Source organism: Diorhabda carinulata, chromosome 11, assembly GCF_026250575.1.
Source record: "Diorhabda carinulata isolate Delta chromosome 11, icDioCari1.1, whole genome shotgun sequence".
Lineage (NCBI taxonomy): Eukaryota > Metazoa > Arthropoda > Insecta > Coleoptera > Chrysomelidae > Diorhabda > Diorhabda carinulata.
The window spans coordinates 9,374,899-9,399,202 of record NC_079470.1 but is presented as its reverse complement, the minus strand read 5'-3'; the positions used below and the strand labels follow the sequence as shown (position 1 = coordinate 9,399,202).

At 33.5% G+C, this 24,304-nt stretch overlaps 1 protein-coding gene across 5 annotated transcripts in view; it reads left to right on the top strand.

Moving 5' to 3' along the window:
- The window catches only part of LOC130899577 (solute carrier family 35 member F3), a 77,998-nt gene that overhangs the window by 20,708 nt on the left and 32,986 nt on the right, over positions 1-24,304 (top strand). For 3 of the 5 annotated variants that reach the window (XM_057809609.1, XM_057809608.1, XM_057809610.1), the window contains exons 3-10: positions 2,568-2,741; positions 4,735-4,903; positions 5,012-5,190; positions 8,592-8,720; positions 8,875-9,064; positions 9,845-9,934; positions 14,020-14,149; positions 20,384-20,413. In XM_057809609.1, coding sequence (XP_057665592.1) covers positions 2,568-2,741; positions 4,735-4,903; positions 5,012-5,190; positions 8,592-8,720; positions 8,875-9,064; positions 9,845-9,934; positions 14,020-14,149; positions 20,384-20,413 — 1,091 coding nt within the window. Of the gene's footprint in view, positions 1-2,567; positions 2,742-4,734; positions 4,904-5,011; positions 5,191-8,591; positions 8,721-8,874; positions 9,065-9,844; positions 9,935-14,019; positions 14,150-16,609; positions 16,638-20,383; positions 20,414-24,304 lie in introns of all 5 variants that reach the window. The other 2 variants (XM_057809612.1, XM_057809611.1) reach the window with 2 other exon arrangements.

Below are 24,304 nucleotides of genomic sequence, written 5' to 3'. Positions count from 1 at the left end.
CGCCCACCGAACAACGAGTTGGTTCCAAAATCCTTAAAACTGCAACTGCAGTAGGGCACGGGGCTAGCCACGACAAATCGAATGGACTATTGAATATGCAGCTGGTCTTGAGTGGAAGGAGACAACCCCATACTGACTTCATTGAAGAACAGCTTTTGGATCTAATTGACGCGGTGACAAGGGCCATCATACGGTCCTCAACCAGCAGCGCAACTAAGCCTCTCTCTTCAGCTGGTTAGAAATCATAACCTGATTCGTCAAAAGGCTCATACCAAAACGCCTTATCGGTTTTTCGGAAGACATCAACGTTTAACGATTTCAGATGGAGTACGACAGGCCTATCAGAAGACCTATGTACTTAACGGCCCTTTGCCGCTCACTTTTTAACTAGGAACTAGGAGCTACGTGTCTACCAATCTGTGCTAGACCAGTTTCTTTATCACTTCCGCTTTCTCAAAGCTAGTTTCAACTTCATAGATTTAACAAATAAGTTTTGACAGTACCAGAGAAATAGTGTGTTTTGTTTTTAAAGAAATGGGGCATCAGAATTATGAATCAAGTGGAAAAAGTAATATTGCTTGTCAAGTTGTTCTCTGGTTAAAATATTTTTTGAAAAAGTGAAAAAATAAGCTTCGCTTCGGAGACAAAAACGAACGTGTGAAGGTTCTTGTGACATCATTTGACAATAAAAATTTGACGTAGAATTGGACATAAAAAACTAAATAGAAGAACAATATTATGATAAAGAGTTGATTTTTGTTCTTGCTACTTAAGATACACCTGCATACATAACGCGTGGGGAAGCTCCATCCTGCATGAAGTGACGGGACGGATGTTCGCGAGTGTTAGATTGTTGTTTATTTTCCAACGTAAATATTCGAGCATTTTCAGATAATTTTGGCCCGTCACGTGACCCTCAAAAAATGACGGACCCACATGTATACCTGCTTACACACACCCCAGGCAGGTACCCGTATGCATACCCCACGTACACACCCCAGGCAGGTTTAATTATTCTGCAATGAAGACATAAGGATTCTGGTTGTCTCAGTACAGACAGTTATGCCAATTGACAGTACCGTTCAAGCTGAAGGTTGCGTTTCAGTATTCCTCGTAAAAACCGATCGTATATTTGAAGTTCTCCCGCAATGCAGATTTGTTCGACTGCTCAATAAATACTAGCGCCACTGTTTCCATATTTCCATTAGTTGTTACAGATACCGATTGTCCAGAACACGGCGCATTGGCAACATAGCCCGTTTTTAAGAATTCTGCTACGTCTTCCACACTGTTGAACTATTTGGTAGTGGCGAGTTCGTAAATTGAAAAAACTTTCCTGAAGAATGAACTTGTATACATTCTGAAAACGAGTCTTCTCGACAAGCACTTGTTATCAGGATACAAACACAACTATGTGAAGCACGAACTTGTTTTCTTTAAATATTTTTCGACAGCGTAGCCGGACTTATGCCGATTTATCGAGAGAGAGAGAGAGAGACTTATGCAGACCTCTGTATTTTAGAATCGATTTAAGGAGATGGAATCGGTTGTTTATACATTTACATATTTATACATTTACATAATATGCTAGGCGAATAATTTTTTCCATTTTAGAATAATTAATAATCAATGTCCATCGATTTTTCATCAAAATATAGGGACTTTTATCAACTGAATCCTACGTTGACTTCGTTAACATGAAATTTTTTCTGGCTACCTCTTAACCATACGAAAATAGATTTAAACGTAGCCTTTTTTCCCAATCGTTGATCCGAATTTGTGTTTTCCACTTGAAAAGCATGCAAAACTTCTTATAATCGCTTAAATCTGATCACGCTACATGCATAAATTTACATGAAAACGACCAATAAGGGTAGAAAAGTGTAGATTTTCACCTGGGCATACTAGTATGTGATATTTACTTATAATCAAAATAACTGTTTAATTGTATAAATCTTTATACTAGGTCTAGTAAAAATAAATGTCATTCTTCAGTCTTGGTTCAAATTGCTTAATGATCCTTGAAATAAAGTAACAAGAGCTTGCGAAAAAATTATTTGTAATCAATTGTGAGCAGTTGTTAAGGTCCAATAAATTGTTTCCACATTAGTTAATGGAAAACGACACAAAGATTCACAAATGCAGTGAAGAAAAGTCTGACTCATATCAAAGCCTGTCTTGCATGTGAAAAAGGTGATCTTTTGTGTTTGATGGAACACTTCATTATAAACTATTACTGAACAATATAACCATAGTTTACAGTTGGAAAGAATAGAGGAGTAAAAGAAAATGATTCTGATCGTCATAGTTTATCACATTTGATCATCTGGAATGGGAAGTTCACCTAGAAGCTGTGTGCTCTCCAGATATACTCCCTCAATCTCTTCTCACTCAAATTGTTGCCGATGATAGATGCATGAAGAATTCAAGACCTTTTAGTTTGATAATCATATTAATATGTTTTTGCCTATAGCAGCCATATAAAATAAAAACTATTATTAGTAAAGATATTGACCTTTCGAGAAGTAATTTAAGGTTTCACTTTATTATTTATGAACTTTTTACAGATTTATTTTGGGATTTGGGTAACAGTATGCGTAACGGCTTCATGGGTAGGAGCAACACACTGCATAAAATACCTTTACTTAAGAAGACCAAAAGATATAGAAGCAGATGCAGATCCAGTATTAATTCCACATGACACAACGGGAATTAATATGACTCTTGTCCAAACAATTTATGTAAGTTTAGATGATTTTGTGGTGCTCATATAATAGTCTACCATGGGAAATTTTAATACTCTATATTATTCAGAATCAAATAAATTTTAATTCTTACCTTATTTTCCTATAGCTTCTAATCTTCAAATCCAAAATATACTACCTCTATTAACCTCTATTTTACTATTTTGGAAAAAAATCTGTTTTTCCGTTCACTTTTACTCGATACTTATGAAATGATACATATGAAATGATATTATGAATATAGGTGAGGTTTTTTCAATAAGATTTGCAACGGAAATTTTCGCGAAAATTTGTTACTTTTTATAGTTTGGTACTAGATTATTACTCATTATTTTCTTCGACTTTAATTTTTGCAAAAATGAGAAAAACGATTATGGTTCTTATTCATTTGACGTACAATTTCAATAAAGGGTTAAAAATTATCCCAACCAAGTAACTAGTACTAGAATTGATGTTAATATTAGCCCAATTTATAGCATCACTCTCAGAAGAACTTCCGGCACATTCTCGACAGAGTTTAATGCTTATTAACATAGAATCGCGATCCGTACCCTTGACTAAGTCTAAAACTTGTAAAATAGACTTGTGATTCCAAAAAATCTCACAATAAAGTGAACAATATACATTTTATGTGAAAATAGTGGTGCACTTCTGATGAATTTTCTAAAATTGCTGGAATTATAAACTCAAAGGTGATGTCAAAATAAGGACATCATTGGGAAAGTTGTTCAAAACAAGCGCTCCATCAGCCATATATTCACGATCTTGCAAATAATTATTTTCAATCGTTTTCAAATATGAGGATGTGGACTGTTACTTGCTCTTCCAGGTGTTTATTTAATAAAATAATGAAGAAAACTCACTGTTTCTTGGGAGCATAGTTTTTTTTAAACCTACACGTTTCCTCAGTCATGATGGTAGTAACCTTTTTGGAATGTCTCTATTTTCTTTTTGTTGTCTCTTTCCATATTTCTCCGTCTTCAACTTAGTGTGAAGAGATACATGAAGGGTTTAAGTGTGACGTGTTTTATTTGATCATACCAACTCATAGGCGATCGGCATTCACTCCTTTTTCCCTCCACTTTTCCCATCACTATAAGCTTGCTTATATTGCCATCTCGTCTTCTAACTATGTGTCCATGCATAACAATGTTAGTCTGGTGGTTACACTTAACTCTTCCAGTATCGACTGATTAGTTCTATTCGCGGTCCAGGGAATTCTAAACAATCTCCTGTAGCACCACATTTCAAATGAATTAATAAATTTGTGCTCATTGGCTCTAAGCTTTTTTTTTGGTTAAGTATGAGTTTTTCCATATTTCTCAGTATCGCATCCACTAATGCTGTTTATTATTGACCTCAGATGTGTAAAGGGGTTTCTTCTTTAGAGATCCTGTCATCAGCATAGCTGATATTGCTTAGTCTATCTCCCTCAACAAGAATTCCTTAATTTTGTAAGGTTATGAGCACAGAATACGTTAGGTCAGTCTGTAATTGGTGGTTTTGTCTTGTTTAGAACATTCTTGCCTTTTCGCTATGAAAATATTAATCTCCCTCAAAAGGAATTCCACTCTCCTATTCATCTAGAGAATTCCTCATCATCTAAGCAATTATTCGACAACGTTATCAATTCAACTCGAAGAACTGTAATAATCGTTAATGATTTTTTTTCTATTTGCATCTTAGCTAACTCGAGCCACGTGACCAGTGATTTGACACTCGAATTCAGTGTCGAGCGTCAGCATGAAATTTCATCACAAATAAATAATGGCGGTTATCAAACATTTATCATTGTTTTTACTGGCTTTTCTGAAAGTTGAGTTAAGTATAATAATTTTCTGCTCTTAAATTGGAAGGACAAATTATTTGGATTCGATTTTTCAAATTTCAAAAACGAAATACCCACTTTCCACTTATTATTCAGCATCCTGATTGTAAAATTACTAAATCTAATGTATGCATCGATCTTATGATTAATCTTACTTTTCAGACAGCCTCTTATCAAGCTCCTTTTTTCACTACGTGGTTCGTCACCAACTGGACAATGCTGTTTTTCCCTTTATACTTTTTATGTCGAATAAGTAATAGAAGATGCGAATCGATGCCCGATATTCTGACTGAGAGCATCAGGGATTTCAGGGATAAAGGATTCACCGCAGGTACAATGGAACTATCTTTTATATTGTAGTTGGTGTCGTGAATTGGGAATTGCACAGAAAAATTCCTTCGATTTTTGTAAATGATATAAAAATCGTGTCTGTTTTCAGTGAGATTCATGACAAGATGCAGTCTTTTCTGCATTCTCTGGGTCGGAACTAATTACATGTACATACTCTCCCTAAGGATACTCTTAGCAACTGACGTTATGGCACTCTTCGCAACAAACGTCTCTTTTGTCTATCTCCTTTCCTGGGTCATTCTCCATGAACAGTTCGTTGGTATAAGAGTAAGTAGAATATTATCACGATATGCTAGTTAAACTCAAGTGAACAATAATTCTTTGACTTATCTATAGGTTATAGGAATAAAAATTACTGACATTATTTTTAATCTTGTTCGTTTTTGTTTCTATTTTTCAAAATTTTAACTTTTAACTTGAAAATCATCATTCATTGAATATTGTGTATAGAGAAAATTCCTTTTTTTAATGGGAAAAAGTCGTAGAAGTTCCTTGGATTGTTGGATACAAAAAAATATAAAAAGAAAACATGCTCATATTATTACCAAAATCGATGAAAATTAAATGAAATTCTTGTTATGCAATTCCAACTTGTCTATTTCTTCTATTTGTTTATTCAACGTGTGGATACTTTCATAAAAACGATATGAAATGATAATTTATCCTTGAATATATGTCAACGAAGTTATGTTTTAACAGCTGAAAATAAATTATTTCTCCCGGGACATTCGGTAAACACTGCTGACCTAGTTTACTCCCAATTCTCTTTATTTATCTATTCGCAATGAATTTTTTGAAGCGTGAGTATTTCTCTTAAGAGAAAACTAACAATCATCCTAGAACCGTGGGCGGTTTTTAAGCTCCAATTTGAAACAAATCTTTTAGAAAGATTCATATAACAGCGTAAAATTTTTATTTGATGAGAGTCCGCAAATAGAAAAGAGATAAATACTACTACATATCAATGTTTTTTTACATGATTGAACGTGGCTCAGGCATTTGACAAAGTTTGGTATGAAGGGCTTAAATACAAACTGAATAAAATCTTGCCTAACCAATATGCAAAACTATATAAAAGAACGAGCCTTCAGAATAACGGAAGAAGATGCTTACTCAGACTTAAAGGAAATCAACGCGGGTGTACCACAAGGTAGTGTTCTCGGGCCGGTCCTTCACCGCTCCTACAGATATCAATTAATAAAATTAATTATTAGACCAAAAAAATGGAAGAAGAAGTTTAAACAAGAAAAAATCGGTACATGTAAATTTTACAAATAAAAAGGAGCAGTATGTACCAGTGCAAATAGATGACCATATGCTAATACAGCAAAATATCTGGGGCTAGCACTAGATGCGAAGTTATGCTCACATAAAAAAGTAACGAGAAGAACTGCTTGTTTATGAAGAAACCCTGAAACCGGTATGGACCTACGGGATTCAAATATGAGGATGTGCCAGCGAAAGCAACACCCAAATAATCCAAAGATTTCAAAATGAAGTGCCATGGAGCATCGTTTATGCACCCTGGTACTTTCGAAATAGCGATCTTCATCGGGACCTGGAGACAGACACTGTAAGCCAGGTAGGATGAAGCCTTTTGAGTTAGTTATCTAAGTGCTTAGTGTAGACGCAGTGCAAAGCGCCGAAATGTTACATATTAGTGTCAGTGTAGGCAATAATATTTGTAGTAATAATGATTTAAAGTAACTTCTATTGAGTAAGACCTTTAGTTTCCAGACACTTGTAGTAATTTAAGATAGAACAAAATGGTTTATTGATCGTGATAATAATCAGATCACAATGATAAGGAGATCTTCCAAATTTCTTAAAAAGAAAATATGATTGAACCACAAAATGTATGATGGAGAAATAACCAATAATCATGAAAGAACGAGCTTTGGCCATAGTAGAACACTTCGTAGATAACAACAGACGGATATTTTGAAAAAGTTTTTTGGCTTAAATCTTCATAATTTAGGATGAGGATTATCTTATAATATATTTAATTTTATCAATAAATCACTCTACATTGACTGGGTTCCTTACAAAAATTCCTCGTAAAATTACAAAAGCAGAATTTAGATGGAGCTCTATAGATGATTATCAAGGCACAAGAATTGGTATACATTTAAATAATTTTAATATCGAAGAAAAACCATTCTGCAGAACATTTTGAAACAATCTTCCATCAAACATTTGACATAGTTCCTGCTGCATTCCGTCACGAATAAACTTTGAGATCCTTGAAAAGAGCTCCAACACATGCGAATTCACAAATTTTTGAATCGTAAGAGAGCTGTTGGATAGAACAGAAAACTCTATTTACAATCTCTTACAATCATTATACCAAAACTCGTCAAAAAAATTGAAGATCAAATCTAACAATGAAAATTTGTGTCCATCGTGGTTCGCATGTTATAGATTGATAGTTTCACCATAAAAATGAAAAGATATGAAAGTTTTATCTGAAACATATCGATGGTTCAAACCAGAGGTACCCAAACTTTGAGAATTTTACTAGTTTCTATGCATCTCTACTTCTACTTTATTCTTAAAACTCGTCAAAATTTGAACAACAGATCTAACGAAAAATTATGTCCCCTTCAAGTCTCCTATGGAGCCCTTGAGTCAACATAAATCACTTTTGGAAGCGATGGTTTAAAATGGGAAAAAGAACGGCCCTTTCAAGTACGACTCTCAGATGTCTAAAATTTACCATAATTACCATGTAATAGATCAATGGTTTCAACCATAAAACTGAAATATGAAATAGCAGTTCTTTTTATATAGTTTCTCTAACATTCTTTATAGTTAACTTGTAATAGGTGCTTTAAATCATTGTGTATCTTTGAGAGTCTATGAAAAGCATTTTGAAAAAAACTGATGTAAACGAAAGATGGTGCTTTTCTATAGGTATATTCGCTTTCAAGCTTTCAACGTAATCAAAAATATCTCTCTATTAGTATTTCCCATTCTATATTAATTTATTAAAAACACAAGAATCTCTCAATAAAAAAAATTTCATTAGTTTTATCTTGTCTCGAATTTTTTCTATTACTGGTTTACTGACGTTCAACATTTTCCGAGTCCATATGGACGCTTTTAAAAGCAGATAAGCACTTACAAATAAGAATGAAGCACTTTCAGGATAATACTTACGTAGCTTCTTTAATTGTTTTTCCACGTAATCAACACATGCTTTTTTTTATAAATGAGTATTAATTAATAATTAAATATTATATCAGATTCGTGTATCATTTTGCCATATGACATCAGTAAAATGGCCGAAGCTAACAATATAATCTCCGTTAACTCACAAAACTACCCTCGTATTACTAAGATCTGATACTTGCAGGTAATGTTGGTGATAGTTGATCTCTTTTTGTTCATTCGTTTGGTAGTTTATTGTTGTAACTATTTCTGCTTATAACATCTTGAAAACCTTTTTATAAATTTATACCACAAACAATTTTTTTCTTTCCATCTTCCTACTATTATGAGCCTCAGTCTTACTACGTCTTCTCAAAATCCCATCAATGAATTTGTTAACTATAATTCTTCGGTTTATTCTCTATTCTTTTTATTCTTTAATCTTTTAAATGTTTCATTTAGTCCCAACAGAAATTATTCTAATGAATTTATATTCTGACGCAAATGATTTCCTGCAGATAATGGCTGTGATAATTTGTGACACCGGCGTAGCTCTGTTGGCGTATATGGACGGAATTACTGGTAGTCCTACACTGGGTGGAGTTGTTCTTGCAACTTCTGCTGCGGCTGGATCCGCTATATATAAGGTAACAATCTTAACATAAAAATTAGTTTAAAAACAAAATATAATGATAACATCCCTCAATCGGATCCGATTTAGATCAGTAAAAGTCATAATTTATAAATATTCGATTCAATATTCAATTATAAAAACCCAAAATGAATCTTGATTTCTTTCAGGTGCTATTCAAGAAAGTCATAGGAGAGGCAACATATGGTCAAGTAGCTCTATTTTTTTCGCTCATCGGTATGTTAAATGCGGCATTTTTGTGGCCCCTCTGTCTGGGATTATTCCTCATGGGAATCGAAACACTCCACTGGGATATGTTGCCATGGCCAGCGTTATTAACATCTAGTATTCTTTCTCTAGGTTTGTTTAATAATGTATTCATTAATAATTACGAGGGTTATTCAGAAAGTAAGCAATGCTTTGGAATTCAATCACCAAATAAATTTTGCTTATCTACAGTTAGTTGCCTGGAAACAAATGGAATTCGGTAGACGCAAGATCGGGTAGTGAGCTCTTGATTGTGGTTTACTCTAGTCGGACTGAATTGTGGACATCAACTATCCTCTGCGCTTGTTTTGGAATGCTCTCCTAATGTTTTGTATTACTATTACTGAGAATAGGGATATTTTGTCGTTGTTAAATACCTGGATATACCTTTTGTAGTCCCTTTGTCTCCCTCGCATTTGCCTTCGCTCTTCAGAATTGGGAGATCCTCCGGGCGTTACTAACTTTGAAGCAATGCTCTTCCACTAGATATATTACTAAGAACTTGATTTTTCTGTTTCCAATCCATTATATTGAACCGGTAATCCGGATCAGTAGGCCTTCTTCTATTGTACCTGTGATACCATACTTCGAAGATTTTTCCATTATTTAGCTGCAGTATTTCCGTTGCCCAGTATCGTGGTTTTTACTATGAAGGTTTAAACCTTTCTACAGGCGTATGATTGGAACCACGCACCGTGAGAAGTTTACTGTGACACAAACTTCCTAATCTAAAAGACAGTCGCTAAAATCTTCCTTGGTATCAGAAGAAAATGTTTCTTACTCTATGAATAGCCGTCATATATCAATTTAGTATATTTTTCTAATAGTATTATCCATAATATTATAATAATACATTTTAAATATTTTTTGCAGTTGCCAATTTACTGGGTAATTTTAGTGTAGTCCTAACTTACGACTTATTTATAACATTAGGACTTATAACAGCCGTCCCCGTTTCTGCAGGTAAGTTTTAAATTCAATTGAAGAATCTCATTATCAATATCATATTTTTCACAAGAAATTCTCTAGATTTCTGGTTTAATATTTTGTTAACGATATAATCCATTCCCTCATTTAAACAGATCCATTGCAAATTTTTTTGGAACTAGCTACTACCTTTTCTATGTATTATCAATAATATTTTGCAACGCCAGCAAATAATGACTTCTATGCGCAATTTTTGGGTTTATTAACGCTGGTTGACATAATCTAAGACAAATTGCATGCAATTTATTGCAAGGTCAATATATAGCTTTTTATTTAATATTTGTGTGCGATTTATGGATGAAAATAACAAAACTAGGTGAAGTAAACAGGAAAAAAGTGGTCAGTGCATCACTGGCAATCAAAATATATATTATATCGGTTGCTACCTTGCTTTTGGAGTCTGATGGACAGAAGAGAGCACAAAGGCGATGGTGGGTCAGGTGGCTAGATAGAACAAGGGGAAACATGAGTTTAGCTATAGAATTAGACGAGAAAACATACAACAATTAATTGAGAATGGATGAAGAAAGATTTGAAAAACTCCTAAGGAAAATAAAACATAAGAAAATTGAGAAATCCTTGGTGAGAGACGTGGTATTAGCGGATCAGAAAGTCATTTCTCCTCAATATTGCTCCGTACACGCAATAAAAATGGCATCAAACCGATAATGTTGAAACTGCGAAAGAGAATAATTAGCCGAACTTCATCTGCACGTGCTTTTGATCAAGAAATATTGCGTCTTGTATTGCTTTGCACGTTGTCTTGCATCATGTTAAGCGTCTTTAAGAAAACAAATGAGTCTAATTGACCAAAGAGTTTAAAATCCCTGTAAAAAAGACGTGTAACTTCTTAGCCCTCATGTTTTCCCTTGTCTATTTAGCCAGGGTACTCTCTTCTGTCCATCAGACTCCAAAAGCAAGGTAGCAGCCGATATAATATATATTTTGATTGCCAGTGATGCAATGACCACTTTTTTCCTGTTTACTTCACCTAGTTTTGTTATTTTCATTCATAAATCGCACACAAATATTAAATAAAATGCAATATATTGACCTTGCAATAAATTGCATCATGTTAAGCGGCCTTTAGCTTAAATTGATACAATTTCTGTATAGATTTCTAGTTATCGTCATACATATCACATAGTCACATATAATATATTGTAATTGCTTTTATGTAATTTTTTAGTTGATACATTACAAATACAATCAAATTAATTACATTTATTTATATCGCAATTCTGATAATTTTACGTATCAATAGAAATTAGCTGAAATAAAACTGGAAAATCAGCTGAAGTAGTTAGATCAATTAGTTCACTGTAAAATTTATTAAAAATCAGAATAATACCAATTCCTTATAAAAACCAAGTTATTCCATCACTTGCTACCATCGAGCAAGTACAAAGCATGCAAGACCTGGAGAATATTTCTCGATATAAGACAAACCTTTAATACTTGCACTTGTCTGATTTATAAATTCAGAAAATTCTGTCTCCTAAATTATTTCCTTATTTTTCAATCTTACCTTAAAGATGGGTTGAGTTATGGCTTAGTACTAAGATGAGCACTAAACAATGCATCCAATCAACGTAGGTGTTCCCCAAGGTATCGTTTTGGGTCTGCTTCTAGGCGATTTACTCACATCATAAAATACACTTTGTGCAACATAGGCAACATAGACATCTGCATCTCAAATCCTTCGAACTAATCCATCTATGTGTATCTTTACATGGGAGAGTTTCTTGGTAGAAATACTTCTTCACGAAAAGAAAATAGCTGGGAATTAAAATTAGACAATTGTATTCAATACTTGTAGGAAAACCACAACAATCTCTCGAGAATAAGCTATTTATATACGAGGATGGACCCAGAAGTACGAACAAACACGAAGAACAAAGAAAGAACAAATATATTGAAAAAACATATATTTTTTTCTTTCAACGTAATCTCCTTTATACTCCACATACTTTTACCAGCAATGTTCAACAAGTTCGATATCATTTTACTAATAAGAATCAAAATAGTCATTAACTGTCGACATCGCCTTTTCATTAATAGAAAATATGACCACCGAGCCGTTTTTTCAAGTGTGAGAGAGCTAAATCTAGCGAATAAGTTGCATGAGATAGCAATTCAAACTTTAGTTCATCAATTTTTGTCATTGCAATAACGGATGTGAGTTGGTGAAATGTCTTGATAAAACAACACTGCCTTCTTAGCCAAATACGGCCGTTTTTGCTTGTTTCAATCGCTCAAACGTTACAATAAGTTTGCTTAATACTCGCCATCGATATTTTTTCCTTTTTCAAGATAGTCAATGAAAATTATACTTCGCGCGTCGCAAAATACCGACACCATGTCTTTGCCTGCAGATGGAACGGTCCTTGCTTTCTTTGGAAGCAGTTCTCTTTTTTCAGTCCATTGTTTTAATTGTTTTTTTGTTTTGGATGTGAAGTGATGGATCCACGTTTCATTCATGGCTATAAAACAGCGCAAAAATTTGGCTTTATTTGTATGAAAAATTGCAAAAACTTCATGAACACATCTTCACGACGTTGGGTTTGTTCAATTGTGAGCAAACGCGGCATCCATTTTACGCACAACTTTCTCGTGTAGCACTTTTTGAAATGCCTACTATGTCTGCTAGCCTGCACACTTTCAGCCAACGATCATTCAGTATCGCTTTGTGGATTTTCCTCAACATTTCTCAAGTCGTCACCTCATTTGGTCAACCACTACTATGCTGATATTTCCAGGTCGTACAGCTTCGTTTAAATTCTGCTACCCAATATTTCACTGTTGATAACGAAGGAGTAGTTTCACCCAGAGTAGAATCTAGTTCAGCTTTTATATTGGTTGGGCAAAGACCAACCATAACGATGACCAATTTTTTCCATGCTTACAAATTCACTATTGATGGCTGCCAAATAAGTACTAAATAAACAACGTAGCGTCTTCAAACTTAAAACATATATTGTATAAATTGTGTACTTTTCAATGTAGTAGTATTTTTTAAGCAACTACCGCCATCTCTAGGTCAGGCTAGGTACATAAAAAGTTCCTTGATATGTACCCAATAACATTGCAAGGGATCTACAAGATCTTTTCGATTAGAAAAGAAATGAGTAACCAAAAAAAACCTAGTATAAGAACATATAACCCAACGTAGCCGAATGTTTACTTCAGTAATATCTTTATTATTAGATTTTAGCATATTTTGTTTTAAATTGACTAGAAGGGTTAATTTTGTAATACCCTCTGTTATCTTACAACTAACTTAACCAATTTTGACACACCTTTTTTTCATACATGCATACATGCTCTAAAGTAGTTACATAAACTAGATTATTAGTAGGGAAACTACATATTCGACAAGTAATTTTTTTATATTCAACTACAATTTTTTTATTGTTCTAGTTAAAAACAGATTGTTAATCGATTACAAAAATAAAAAAATACATCAAAACCAAACCTAAACAAAATTAATTATTTTATATTCATAATGGTAAATTAACTTCTACTATATTTGAAATATGAGAACCATTAGATGAATTAATTGAATTAAATGGAAGCTTTCTCAAAAATTTTGCGCAATTTAAAAATGTTCTACTTTTTACCTCCCTAACCTTTTTGAGTAGGAGAGAAGATGTGACAATAAGAATACTCCGCATTAACCCACAAAACTTACGGCTATTTGATGTCGTCGGAAAGACATAAATAATTTATGTATTGTAATAGATTTTTCCACAGTCCTCTATTTAACTTATGTATCTTATGAATATTTTTGTGTGCCAATGACCAATGCCAAAAAAATTCTTTAAGTTTGAATTTATTTAGAATTTACGGTCTATATTTTGGTTGAGGTGTATATTCTGTTTAATTACAATAGTTTGTCGTTTTTGTTATAGAAAAATGGAGTATTTGTAATGCAAAATTGATTCCTTGTACCCACCGAATGTTATTCGTTTCAAAAAGGCTCTATTATTTTAAATATCAATATTAGAAAATGCAAAAAAAACGTGTAAATTGTATTAGATTTATTTTTGCTTGTTTTTCAGCATTAGATGTTGTTTTATATGGAGCTAGTTTTGAAGGAATGAAATTGGCTGGGATGATTTTAATAGGAGTCGGTTTTTTCTTAGTGATGTTTCCCGATAATTGGCCTGACTATATCACCAGACTCTTACGGTAAGTTTTACAAATTTTTAGAATTGAACCTTATTTTTTATGCTCAATTTTATGTTCGATTATATAACGTTCCTGATTAGTATAAAAATCAAAAGTACAATTATTATTGTAAAGAATATTCGTTGTATTATTGTTTTGGGAAGATATATAGTGATGCTCATTTCTTCGATTGCCGTGGTGTAGTTCATCATGAATTCATTCCAGAAGATCGAACGATCAATAAGGAGTATTACTTGATAATTTGTCGTAAACTATTGGATTTGTGCGTAGAAAATTCATGGATTTTTCACCACGACAATGCGCCTTAATATACCACCTCGATAGGGGCTGAGTTTTTTGACCAAACACGAAACTCAACCACCGTATTCGCCTGATTCTTAAACATTTGTACTAAAATTGTACTAAAATACGTTTTGTTTCTGTCAGTTCAGGTGAAATTTGATTACTTTAGGATTAATTTTACTTTGAAGTGAATTTAATTCATTTTACTGACTTATTACAAAAATGAATCTATTTTTTATTGTATTGTTGTACTTTTTAACTATAAATGTGGTTTATTTACTTAGTTTCAGCATATTTTCATATTTTAGGTTAGGTGAGGTTAAGTTACTGTAATAAATAATTTTTCTCAGCTATTTTTTTTATTTTTTTGTTACGTAGTAGACCGTTTTCTTGCAGTAGGTGTATACATTTTCTAAGTTTTGTCGTGCTCATGAAAATTCATGTAATTTCGCTTCTAATAGTCCGGGAGGTAGTGCTGCAAATCACACAATCATTTCAGGTTGATGAATTCATGAATTAAATTTTTAGTAGCAGACATACAGTGTTATGAAGCTATAGATAGTTATTCAACTATTCTGTTGACCTTTTTTCTTTTTTTTTTTAATCAACTTTTAATCAATTCAATCATCGAAAATAATATTTTCCATCAACTTTTTTATACGATGTTTTAGGGGATTGGGATGTAAAGAACATGTCATAAACAGTGCCGGATTAAGCTAGGGGCTTGGGGGGGCTATAGCCCCGGGCCCCAGGTCCAAGAGGGCCCCATCATTTGGAAATCATTCTGTATTTTTTGATGTGTTGATACCACAAATCAAACGTATTGATATTATTTTGTGAATTTTTACGGGTTTTCGAATTCCTTGAGGGGGCCTCGTCATTATTTTAGCCCCGGGCCTTATAAATCTTAATCCGGCCCTGGTCATAAACCACATATTCACGTAGAAATTAAAGTTTATTTTAATTGTCAGTATCAGAATTTACACTTTTATCTGATTCATACTTGGTTTCCTCACAGCTGCCATCCGATAAATCGTATGCTCTTTCATCTTCCTCAATTTCCTTGTCTTATTCATCGTTGAGTGGTTCAATTTATGAATTTTCTTCAATATTATTTTGAAACAAAAAAAATTATCATTATCATTCTCCGCAGTAAATTATTATTAGTATTCGTTAAAAATTTAGCAATTTAAGCTGAACGCGGGTGTAATTCTGGGGTAACGTACACGGGGTAACCACTATTCTATTATCAACCTATCAACTAGTATAATATACGAGGTATATCAATGAAGTAAGCTCTATTTGATTATACAAAAAAAGCGTGAACAGATGCAGAAAAAATCTGTTCTTTCAACTCGTCTTCATGGTGGAACAGTTGACCACCAAGGAACGATTATAGGTTTAATTTCACTTGGTTTAACTTTCTTTGCATCTAGAAAACAAATCGCAGATATGATTTAAAAATCAGCGGCGTTTTGAGTTAAGGCTAACATCATAAATAAGAACTACAGAGAACACTACGGTAGCAGCGATCTAGAAATGGCTTAAGTCAAAGTAACTGTTGCGCTTGCTCGAAATTGTGATCGCAGCGCTGCCGCGGATATAAAACAAATCTAATTGAAAACAACTGTTCAAATATCTGGTTGAAAATGAACGCACAACTGTCCTTAAAGTTCATTTAACTGCGTGGGTAATTCATGGAGAACGCTCGAAAATATAAGAGAAATACACGTTCAATACTAAAATTAGGAAATTATGAAGAGGTATTGGAAATTTTTGTAAGGAATAATGACCCTATGATGAAGAATAACAACACCTAATATCCATTTGATATAAGGCAACAAAAAGGGTTTATGTTATGGTTTACTTTTCAGATAATATCTAGCTGACAATTAACTCTATGAAGATATTTCAGTTGTGTTATACCTTAATGTTTGTTACCACAATATTTTCTTCTAACATTAAGAAACTATTTTGTAAAAATTTATATTTACTTGATCAACAGCAACCTGGTAGAATATTTGATACATAACCAGAAACAGTGATTATTTCTTTAATGCTACTTCTACAGCTTTTATTAGAAAGCAAATTTTGTAAAATATTTTTTCGGTGTGCGCAAAATAATTTATAAAATTTCTATGCAATTTAAGTTGAAGAATTAAAATTTTAATTTTGCAGAAAATCGAGTCGTATCTTCGATGGGAAGGTCTGTTTTTCTATGCTTTCATCCTCTCTTTATTTTGCTCTGTTCGCTATTTTTATTTTCATTTGACTACCAATTTAATTTATGCTCATCACCTTTCAAAATTATGGGCTAGATATATGAATATGAAATATAATGTCTTGCTTTCTTATTTTCACTATCGCATAATGTGTCATAAAAAATTGTAAAACTGGTTTATTTTTATTACAATATACAGTTTTAATTGTAACTCGGAGGAATAATTAAACTCATTATTCTTCCAACTGTGTACTAATATGTTCTATTTAAAGTCCATAATGCATCTACAACAAAGTGAAGAAAACGATGTCAAATTTTGTTAAAATTAGTGCCATTATTTTAGGTATCTTTTGATAAAAAATTTTCACCTGCGTTTTTGAACTATTTTTTTGTCAAAAGAGACCCAAATCAAGACTATTCATCAAGGAAAACATATAAAAACGTCTAAGAAGTGAAAAGAAATTTTATATAATATTCATCTTCATGGTTCTGAATGAAACGGGGACAGTTGGAGAGGAATTAATACTCTTGACGTGTTGATATAAATGATATTTAATGAATTGAACAGTATTTGCAATTTTTTTCTGAAATAAAAGAAAATCTTAACGATTCAAAGTCTAAATATTTTGGTAATTTTATGTCAAAAGCGAAACGAGACAAATCTTTCTCTCTCCCACTTTCTCGCTGTTGTGGAGCCCTTATAATGGCACATTATGTGATTCCTTATGCTCTTATAGTACACCCAGCTATCCTTTATTCAAATTACACAGAACGAAATCAATTTATGCAATGCATATGCATATTGAATAAATTCAATTTTACCATTATTATGTACTATGTGTAAAAAAACTGAGAAGGGATCGTGTGGTACCTTGTTGGAAAGGTATTTAAGTCTTCTGTTCAGCAATATAAAGTTTTTCAAATTTGGTGCAATTACAACTGAGAAAATTAATTTTCAAGATGTTAAATTTTGATAATGTCTCTGTTACAAAACTTAACGTAGAATGAAGATAAAGTTGTCGCATAATATTTAGAATTTATTTTTCAATGTACTTTACAGTTAAATTGTATGTTAAAAAAGACAACCATTCACTTTTTGACAATAACCGAAGCTATTTTGTTAATTTCTTCCGTTATCCAAACTTTTAAATCAGCAATATTGTCTGGTCTATTAAAATGTAGCTTAGAAATAACCAGGTATTTTCGAATCTGTTCTGTTAAAAAAATATTTAAATGTCCTAAAATATTAGTGAAAAGGCCAAATAAACAGTTGATATGAATCTATTAGGCTACTATCATTTAGGTATTGAAAGTTACTTAAAGACGTCAGTATGATATTTGCTTTTTCTTCTTCTTTCTTTAATGTAAGCACAGTGGTTGTCTTTCCTCGTATCCTCTGCCGCTTAATTATTAGAGAGTTTATCGCTCCATCTCTTGCGGGGTCTCCCATCGCTTCGGCGCCCTAAGGGCGACTTGTCTCTAGCTATTTTGACCATTCTGTCTTACTTCCGCTTCGATATCACCGTATCCTGATATTTCTATGCCTAGATATTTAATCTCTTGTTGTATAATTTCATCATCTATAACTAGTTTGCATCTGATAGGTGTTTTTGAAGTAGTCAAGCATTTCGTTTTTACTGCAGATATCTTAATTTTTAAACTTCTTGCCGTTGTGATGAATTTGAATAGTAATCTCTGTAGGTCATCTTCGTTTCCTGCAATCAGAACAGTATCATCGGATTGGCATAGGATCTTGACGTTATTGCTCCCCATTTTATACCCTTTCAGGTTATGAGTGCTTTTTATTACTTCGTTCATAACGATGTTAAACAATTCGGGGCCAAGAGAATCTCATTGTCGAATACCATTGCTTATAGGAATTCCTTCGGTAGTTATGCCATTGATTTTGTTTCTCTGGTAAATGTTTTCGATAGTTTTTATGATGTTATATGGGATTTGCCTATTGTATAGAACGTGTACCACGTCCTCCAGTTGTATTCGGTCAAACGCCTTTTCCAAGTCTATAAAACACATGAACGCCGGTTTGTTACACTCGATTGATTTTTCAGTTATTTGTCGCAGGACAAACATCGCATCTGTACAAGATCTTCCTGATCTGAATCCTTCAATGTGGTGAATTCATTTATTATGTTTGTCATGATCTTTGTTACTAGCTTCAAGGTTATATTTAGAAGGTTTATGCCTCGGTAGTTTGCGGATATCTTTTTGTCTCCTTTTTTGAATAGTAAAATTCTGGTACTCATTCATCCGGAATTTTTTGATGTAGTAGGATTTTGCAAGTTAACTGCTGTTTCAAGCTTCTCCCGCCGTATTTAAGAAGTTCATTTGGAATGCCGCCTGGGCCTGGACTTTTTCTGTTCCTAAGTTTCATTAATACTGTTTCTATATCTCTTTGATATTTGTGCGCGTATTAAATTTAATTATGGCTCATTATCCGGGACTCAAAGAATAGACATTTCAATTATGATTGGTTGTGGTAATAAAACAAGAACTCAAAAGGAGGTTTTTGAAATTTTTAATAATAAATAACCTGGTCAATACGTTTCGCAGTCTATAATTAGCAAAAAGTGAAATGAACATGTAAAAAATAATGAAAAACCAGGTGGAAATGGCGAAAAAAAGTTGGATGTAGTTCTAGAGATTTAGAAAAATCCGCATAAGACAACTCGAGGACCTGCCGCCGACAATGATGTAAGTAAATCATCTATTTGAGAGGTTCGCATAAAGAAAATTACCATCCTTACAAAGTTCAGTTGGTTCAGGAGTTAAATTAAGATGATGCTGATGAAGGCAAGAATTCTGTAAATTGATGTGACATAATGAACGCAGATTTCCAGTTCATGAACAAAAGAGTTTTTTTCTGATGATGATTGAATGACGTTTCATTGAAACGGTACGGTTAACAAACAGAACTGTAGATATTGGAGCAAGGAAAATCCTTACTGGATGTGTGAAGCTCACACTCAATATCCTAAAAAAATGAAAGTTTCAGCTGGTACCATTAACAATAAAATGGGACCGGTTAATGATGAGGTTTATCTAGATTTTTTGATTAACTTCTAAGTGCCTAAATTACAAAGACTTTTTCCTGATGTTAATAATCCGATTGAGATAAATCGATCTATTTACTACTAACAAAAAGAAGCTCCACCGCATTTTGCACGTACATATAGAAATTATTCAAACTAGGTTTTTCCCAATAGGTGGATTAAAAGACGAGGAATGATTGAATGGCCGGCTGGATCCCCCGATTTGACACCACTCGACTATTTCTTATGGGTTTATTTAAAATCTAAAGTATATTAAAAGTTAGGATAACGGAAAAAATTAACAAAATAACCCCTTATATCATACAAAATGTCATTTTAAACATTTAGTTCAATTGAAAAATACATTCTTGACATTATGCGACATTTTTATCATCATTCTACGTTTTGTGATAGAGACATTATCAAAATTTTACATCTTAAAAATTAAAAAATCAGTCTTAATTATTAATAATGTTAATAATTAAAAAAAAAAACTTTATATTGCTAAACAGAGGACTAAAAGCCAGGTGCCACATGACCCAATTTCTTATTTAAATATTTTGATACGCTAAAATTGAATTTATTCCATACATATGGACCGCATTGTATAGGTACTGCTAGCTATTATTCAAGCAATTAGTGTAATGTTTTTCTATAATAAAACGTTGTCCATTGTTCCAGAAATATCATAATGTTGAGCCACAGTGCGAGGTAAGTTTATGAGTGATTAAAAGAAAAAGCATGTTATTTTATGTGTCCATATTTTTTGTGTATGTACTCATGATAAACTTAATATTTCTACTGCTTGTATTTTTCCGATCATTGCAAAACACTACATATTACACACGCACATAAGTTTTTCACTTTTTTAGGATAAATACTTCCTCTCGTCCAAATCAAAATAGTACAACCTGAAAACGATTGATAAAAACTTGGGTACTTTTATCATTTGAAATTGATGAAACACGTTACAAAATTTAGACACCTCAATCCAGTTTTGTTAGAAATACTGTTGACTAATTTCCAATTAATCGTGATAAAACGCATTCAATACGTAATTTAATAATAGAATTTATTTGTACTTAAAAAATCCCCCACATAACGAGAAGAAAATAGACCAGCATTAGCTTACTTTCAAGCAACTACATGCTGCCAACTAACTAACAAGATATTTGATTACACCCCTTCGATTGTCCACATCGTCAATCTACATCGACCAAATGTTATTGCAATGAAAAATAACGAAGTTAGCAGACTGATCTGTATATGGCCTTACACAGAGCACTAATTCACTACCACCTAACCAAGAAATAAGAAATTTTTTTCTACAAACATCTTTATTCTTGAAAATAGTTTATACACTTTTTACAGCACTACTCTAACCCTTCCAACGTCCTCCTCAGCTGAGAGTCTGTCTCCTGGAAATAAAACTTTTAGGTTATAAAACAAAAAAAGTGGCAGGGGCAATATCTGTAATTTTGGCGAGAACCTCTCAATGCAAGCACCAATATATCTTCAGGTTGAAGGTTCATGGCTTGTGGCTTTTCATACTGTTACCTATTTAAATCCATTTTTGTCTTATCAGTTTAGATTCATTTTTCCAGTGAAATCTGTCAGTTTGAAGATTGAATTCATATAGTTCTTTGCTAAGCCTAGTACCTCCAATCAGGTATTTGTTAAACTATCACTGTAATATGTATGTAATTGCAGTTTCTTCTTCCAATCGACAGAATCTTTGAACTGTTTTCGTCTTTATTTAACTACTTTGCTGTAATTTTTGGCGATTGCATGATGTGACTGTTTCGATTGAAATTGATTTGGTGAGCTCTTGCATTATAGCCCATAGCTGTACTTCTCCCAGTTAGAAGTGGCCACTTTAGTTGCTTTTGCAAGGATACAGAAAGGTTCCGTTCCAAGGAATGGCATCGCTTCCATTATCTGTCTTTAATTGCCTTGCTCTCGCATTACATATACCACCGTGACTTTAAATCGGTCAACCTGCATGTTTAGAGAATTAATACAATGCCATACTAAGAGTTAATCGCTACAAAATCGAGTACCTGTACTGTTGGTGATACCCTCGTAACGTTAATTCAATGCTGATTGATTCAAATTTATGATGTTTCTGATCGACTAGTCGTGTCTAACTCCGATGTTTTATTTGGCATGACCTTTCAGTATCACTGAGAAAATTCCCTACTCACGTCGAGCAGGGAGGAAAAAATAAATAGGTGTCCGATTCTCGAGCTACACACACACACCTTTATATCTACATGCTTTGATCTGATCTCAAACGAGAATGTGACGGCACTTTATTTCTTGCCCGAAAAATCCTTTTGTAGCAAGCTGGAAAATATTCTTCTGACGGCTTGGCCATGTCATTGAACCTCGCACATGTGAGTACTGGGCACTCATCAATAATTTGGTCTGCAGCTTCTTCCTTTTCCATGCACCAGCAGTATTTCGGATCGTCCGTGATTCCTATAGCATGTAGATGGTGTCTTAATTAGCCGTGTCCTTCTATACAATCCTATTAACAGAAAAATTTCTATAAAAGTCGCGTTACTCTAATAAACATGTCACTGTTAATTTGGAAACCAAATCATCAACAGTATTGTCCACAAAACTTGATCAAAACATAAAAATGCTTTTAGAAAATAAAAAATTAGATTATAACCTCTTAGTATTCCTACCCTGTAGATTATTGCAGAAACAATGAAAACAGTCAACAAAACAGAATTATATTTATTTTTTATGATTGTAGACATTTGAAATCAATTGTTTTATCTCATACATTACTGTTTATCTATTAACAACGTCAAAATTAATCGCCTTGTATTAATCAGACGCTATAGTGTAGTGGGATGGTGCTCTGCTTGCTAATTAAGTCGTTCCGGGCTCAAACCCGGGTCGCGGATAATATCTATTGGAAATTCGCCATGACACCTGTCGGATGGCAACGACAAGTCACCGACAGTATAATTGCCTCTCAAAATAGATGTTCCAATCCGTCATTAAATTGTATGTTTTTTCTTTAATATAGTACATATAGACTACAATGACATAAGAAGAAGAAAACTTCTTACGTAGGAATCAGATCGTTTAGTAGCATCTCACATCAATTTTTTCAATAATAAAATATGTTTGTATTAGTTATCACTCTTTCCAACCTATAAGGGATTGCTATTTCTCAACATAGTCTCCTTTTGAGTCCATACCCTTTTTCTAGAGATGCTCTTGACCTATTAAACCTTCCAAATAATAGTTCCCGACTTTGTACTCAAAATAGGCATTTACGTATGCGTCTGATAAAAAGAGAAACTTTAAAGTTAAAGAGTTAGAAAATAAGAAAAAACGCTGGGATTAAATCTGGTGAATAAGGAGGATGGTCGACCAATTTGAAGTTGCAAGTCGTGAATTCTAACCATGGCCATTACCAGTGACATTTGAGAAGCACTTTCTGTTTCTTCAAATCAAATAAGGTTCTTTCTTTGCAATTTCTCCCTCTACCTAATCGAGAACTGATGCGAAATACCCTCCTAGTCGATAAACACCATGACTTTTCCGGTCAATGAATCGGTCTTTGCCTATTTCGGAGCAGGCTCTCCATTTGTAATTCTCTTCCTTGACTGTTTTTTTTTTTCGTTGCTGGAGTGAATTAGAGGATCCAGGTTACGTATACAGCTATGAATCGACGTAAAAATCCGACTTATTTTGCTTAAACTGCGCTAATAACTTCTGGGAAATGTTCATTCGAAAGCCCATCGGTCCAAAGTAAGCAAACACGGTAACGTGTCCTCCAGTATTATTTGGTGCACTGATTATTATACTTAATTATCGCGAACGCTCAGTCAGTTAAGCTGATACAGCTACGTTTAAATTCACCTATTCAAAATTTTACGGTCGTAAATGATGGTGAAAGTGCTGGAGAAGAGACATGATGGTGTAAACATCGGAGGAGCATTAATCAACAGCTTAAGATTCACCAATGATACTGCTATACTGGCTGAGAGTGAAGAAGATCCTCAAATCTTATTAGATAGAATCAACCGAGAATATGAAAGTATCTTGGTTCAGTCGTAATCACTCAAATGGATCCAGACGAAGAAATCAAGATTAGAATTAAAATGCCTGAAAGGCATTTGAAAGCTCAAATGATCAAAAACTTGAGGTATTTGAGATGTGCCTCTATAGACGCATCCTGAAGATATCCTTGACTGACAGAATCGCCAATAAAGAAGTACTAAGACGCATTGGTCGCAAAAGAAAGCTGTTGACAATTATTAAGATAAGAAACACATCTTACAAACGACAAACACCTACTGCTACAGAACATAATGCAGGGAAGAGTAGAGGGAAAGAGAAGCATCGGCAGGAAGAAGAAATCCTGGCTCCGTAACATAAGAGAATGGACGAATCTCAGCGTCGGAGAATTGTTTCATGTTGCGAGGGACAGAGACGCATTTAAAAACGTGGTCGCAGCCTTCAATGAGAAGACCGCATGAAAAGAAGAAAAGTTTAGTCACGCATATAGAACAGAAGTAGCTAATAATATAATTTTGAAGCTGTAAATAGTTCTGTTGATAAATTTTTCTTCGTGAT